Source organism: Scylla paramamosain, chromosome 26 (assembly GCF_035594125.1).
Source record: "Scylla paramamosain isolate STU-SP2022 chromosome 26, ASM3559412v1, whole genome shotgun sequence".
Lineage (NCBI taxonomy): Eukaryota > Metazoa > Arthropoda > Malacostraca > Decapoda > Portunidae > Scylla > Scylla paramamosain.
This window is the reverse complement of record NC_087176.1, coordinates 3,010,001-3,015,000: the sequence shown is the minus strand read 5'-3', so window position 1 is coordinate 3,015,000 and position 5,000 is coordinate 3,010,001. Positions and strand designations below refer to the sequence as shown.

General features: G+C 42.8%; 1 protein-coding gene across 5 annotated transcripts in view; it reads right to left on the bottom strand.

The window, feature by feature from the left end:
• LOC135113612 (D-glucuronyl C5-epimerase B-like) overlaps positions 1 to 5,000 on the bottom strand; it is a 251,472-nt gene that overhangs the window by 39,291 nt on the left and 207,181 nt on the right. For all 5 annotated transcript variants that reach the window (XM_064028971.1, XM_064028972.1, XM_064028970.1 and 2 more), the window contains one exon: positions 4,035 to 4,596. In XM_064028971.1, coding sequence (XP_063885041.1) covers positions 4,035 to 4,211 — 177 coding nt within the window. In that variant the 5' untranslated portion in view covers positions 4,212 to 4,596. The remainder of the gene's footprint in view (positions 1 to 4,034; positions 4,597 to 5,000) is intronic.

The following is a 5,000-nucleotide window of genomic DNA, read 5'->3' as shown; positions in this document are numbered from 1 at the left end:
CGAGACAGACAAACAGACAGACAGGCAGAGCAGTCTTAATAATGTAATAAGACCATGAATATAGAAATGAGGATTAAATATAAATTCCATAACAAAGATGACCAACGTTCTTAGATTCTCAGTGCCAGGAATTAGTCGTGTGATAATGATTCTAAAAATATAAATTATAGTAGATACAAATAAGAAACAAAATATAATCCCATAAGAATGAAAGAGCAAAAAATGACTTATCGTTACTGCTCATAAAATAAACGACAATAGTAAACAAAAAATGTATTCTTATCATTATTACTCTTCATAAAAATAAATGACGAAAGAAGGTAAAAAGAAAAGAAAAGATAAGCAATATTTTTTTATCATCACTATTCTTCATACAACATAATGACGAAAGACGAAAAAAAATATCCCTATCATTATTATTCTTCCTAGGATAAATGACGGGCAAAAAAAAATAAATAAATAAATAAACAAATAAATAAATAAAATAAATGCAGCATTCCTATCATCATTATTCTTCTTAAAATAAATGACGAGAAAAAAAATAAAATAAATGCGGCATTCCTATCATCATTATTCTTCTTAAAACAAATAACGAAAGAAAAAAATAACAAAATAAAAACATTCTTATCATTACTCTTGAAAACATAAACAACAAACAAAATCATAGAAAATGTGATCCCACCATGACAAAGAAAACGTAGTACATTCCACGACCCTCAATTCCAGGTATAACTCGGAAAAAAAAAAAAAAAAACATTTCCCCCCCCCCACACACACACACACACACACATACTACTACTACTACTACTACTACTACCACCACGCTGACGATGCACAAGCCACTCTGGGGGACAAACTCTGGGGTGTGCGGACGAGAATAGTGCAAAAACATGTTGCTCAAATCACAAGGGAAGGCTATAATGGATGAGGTGATGATGGTGGTGCTGGTGGTAGTGGTGTGTAGATGAGGTGAAGGAGGGCGCGGGGGTGAAGAAGGGAGAGGGTTAGGAGATGAGGACAAGGATGAGTTACAAGTGAGGAAGGACTGATGAGAAGGTGAGGAAAGGAAGGGGAGAGGAAGAGAGGAAGAGGAGAGGAAGGGTTAAGGAGAGGTGAGGAAGGGTTGTGGAAAGGGTGAGGAAAAGGTGAGGAAAGTGGTAAAGAGGGCTGAGGAAAGCGTAAGGAAGAGTTAAGGAAAAGGTGAAGAAGGGGTGAAGAAGTGGTGAGGAAAGGGGTAAAGGAGGGCTGAGGAAAAGGTGAGAAGGAGGTGAAGAAGGGATGAAGAAAGGGGTAGGTAAAGGAAGGGTGAGGAAAGAGGGGTTAAGAAGATGAGAACAAGGACAAGGACGAAGAGGACAACAACGAGGACGACAATAAGAACAAGAAGAGGAGGACGAAAATGACGAAGACTGGGAAAAAGAAGGTGAAGAACACGATGAAAAACAACAAAAACAGCCGACGAAGATTGCGGAAAAGGAAGATGAAGAAGAAATACAACAACAACAACAACAACAACAACAATAACAACAACAACAACAACATGATAATAAGAATAGGGATGGTATACTGAAAAGTTTTGACACCTCATCATGACTACATACTTTCAGTTCCCTTTAGTAGAGGTTATAAGAACTTTCAAGAGTGTCTTCATAGTTCAAATGATAGTTTAAAAAGCAGCGTATCTATAAATGAAAATAATAATAATAATAATGAAAACACAACTTGTCATTTCTCTGGTCTTTAAAAATAGTCAAAAGCCTAACGCGTTTAAGAACACAAAGAGCAGGACAACCAACAAGAGCAAGACAAAGAAAACGGAGGCGAGAAGCAAGAAACAACCAAACCAAGCACAGCACTCCCTCAGACGCACACAGGGGCTGACACTAACACGCCTCACACAGGGCCACATTCTGAGACACTTCTGGCCGCACTTCCACTGCACTGAAAAGACTCTAGTTGAAGTTACACGGGTTTTTTAAAGATGTTTTTATGGTTCTAGTGACAGATTAACAAGATTTATACATTACTAACAGTAGAAACACTCTTGGAAACCCGGCTACTCATCTTTGTGACCTTTAAGTAAATAGTCCTGGTGATTATACGATTTTTAAGGCTGTTTTTACGGTTCTAGTGACAGACTAACAAGATTTCTACATTATCAACAGAAGAAACACTCTTGAGAACACAGCTAATCATCTTTGTGGCCTTTGAAAACACTCCTGGTGAGAGAGCAAAGGGTTTCTGAACAAGGAGCACGAAAGCAACAGAGGACAGAGGGAGAAACCAGGGCAGTCAGTTCATGCATAGCCACTCCTCTCATGACGGGCGACAGTGGCTGGGGGGAAAGGGGGCAGGACAAGCAAGGGAGACAGGCTGTGGTTTTGTGGGGCTAATACACTCATACATGTTGAATTTTTACGATGGGGGGTAATGGGGGGTTCTCATGAATGGGGGGGGAGGGAAGGAGTAGCTGTTTTTCTGGTGTCTTTTTTTTTTTTTTTAACTATGCTACGGAGGAGGAGGAGGAGGAGGAGGAGGAGGAGGAGGAGGAGGAGGAGGAGGAGGATTAATGTTTATTTGATGGAGGAGGAAGGGAAGATAAGATAGGAGGGGAGAGAAAGAGAAAGATAAATGGGGGAGAGAGAGAGAGAGAGAGAGAGAGAGAGAGAGAGAGAGAGAGAGAGAGAGAGAGAGAGAGAGAGAGAGAGAGAGAGAGAATAAAGAAAATAAGAGAAATAAAAAAAAAATAACGAAGAGAGAAAAACGTAAATAAAGGAGGAAAAGAAAATAAAGGAAAAATGAAAATCAATAAAGATGAGAAAAGGAAAGGGAGAAGAAAACATGAAAAAGAAGAAAAATAGTTAATGAGAGAGGAGATCGAGCGAATAATGGGAGGAAAGCAAAAACGAGGAAGAGGAAGACGAGGAGGAGGAGGAGGAGGAGGAGGAGGAGGAGGAGGAGGAGGCGGAGGAGGAGGAGGAAGACAAATAAAAGCAGGTTCCCTCCTTTACGACCGCTCATCAAGAGACAACACTGTATGGAGAGAGAGAGAGAGAGAGAGAGAGAGAGAGAGAGAGAGAGAGAGAGAGAGAGGAGAGGAGAGGAGAGGAGAGGAGAGGAGGAGAGGAGAGGAGAGGAGAGGAAAGGAAAGGAAAGGAAAGGAAGAATGGAATGAAGGAAGGATGGATGTCAGGAAAGAAGAGGAGAAAATTAAAGGAAGAGAAAGAGAAACGAAAGGAAAAGGAAGAACCCCCTCAAAAAAAATTCCACTAGCATACGTAAATCTCTCTCTCTCTCTCTCTCTCTCTCTCTCTCTCTCTCTCTCTGGCGCAGGTTTAGCCTACACAATCTGGTGGTGGCGGCGTTGGGCACTCCAGTCTAGGCTCATCCGCCAGCTCGCCGCGCCGTCACGTAGCGGGGCGCGCGGTCACGGTAAGCAGAGGCGAGTCTGTGTTATAACTATCCAAAAATTCAAACTCTAATACCTGATTGGCTTAGAGCAGTGTTATAAATATTAAAAACTCTAAACTCTGATATCTGGTTGGCTTAGGGGAATATTATAAATATTCAAAAATTTTAACTCTGATACCCGATTGGCTTAGAACAGTGTTACAAGAATACGGAATTCAAAGTCTGATACCTGATTGGCTAAGAGTCTCGTCCTGAGCCAATGACGGTGTGAGGTGAGTTCATGTCAATTCGTGAAGAGAAATATTATTGAATGGCTTATTTAATTTATTTATTTTTCTATTTTGGAGAGAGGGACGGGGAGAGGGAAATGGTGGTGGTGATGGCGAATGATCGGCGTGTATGACTGTAATTCATATCTGTTATTGTCTTCATTCTCTCTCTCTCTCTCTCTCTCTCTCTCTCTCTCTCTCTCTCTCTCTCTCTCTCTCTCTCTCTCTCTCTCTCTCTCTCAGCATACCCAAACAAAAAATAAAACACAATCTGATATACGAAAAAAAGTAAAACAGTAAGTACCACATTAAAATCACCCAATCTTACACACACACACACACACACACTCATACCTGCTGGTGACTGGTCTGGAGGGGCAGGCGGTGGGGCTGCTGCTGCTGCTGCTGGTGGCGCGGGTGGTTGAGGGGCAGGGCGGGGGTGGGCGGGCGGCATTGGGACCACAGCAGGACCGTCGTGAGGAGGACCACCACACTGCCGCCCACCAGGACTCCCCTCACAGTCACCCTCATGCCCGGATTAAAGGAGGGGCGTGGGCGCGGGCGTGGGCGGGGGATAACAAGTGGGTGCGGGCCGCTTCCACCTCTCCACCATGCCCAGATTACGGTGGGGGCGTGGGCGGGTCCTGGTAGTGGGCGGCCGTGGGGGTTGGTGGCGGTATCGTGGTGGTGGTGATGTGGGGACCTCTGGGGGTAGTGGTGGTGGTTGTGGTGGTGGTGGTAGTGGTTGTGAGTGGTGGTGGTTTGGTTTTGTGTGTTAGTGGTGTGGAATGTTTATGGGAATGTATTAGTTGTGGTGGAATGTGGTTGTGGTTGTGGTGGTGGTGGTGGTGGTGGTGGTGGGGGCGGGGATCTCTGCCTCCCCACTGATTCTCTCCCACCACCTCCAACTTGTTATCTGAAAGCAAACAAAGAAATACTATTAATAATGTTTCTCTTTGGATAATTTTGTCATAACATTAGTACTTTTATTTAAGTTATGTTAGATCAGGTCAGGTCAGGTTAGGCTGGATTAGGTTAGGTTTAAGTTATGTCAGATCTAGTTAGGTTAAGTTAGATTAGGTTAGATTAGGTCAGGTTACATTATTCTGGGGTAGGTCAGGTTAGATCGGGTTTGGTTAGGTTAGGTTAGGTTGTTTAGGTTGGGAAAGATTACGTTAGATTAGGTTAAGTGTCGATTAGATCAGGTTAGGTCAGGTGAGGAAAGGCTATGTTAGATTGGATGAAGTGTAGATTAGTTTAGGGTAATCTACTTTTCTGCACTAATGAACGTGCCTCTGTTATCCCTTCCCACTTCAGTTT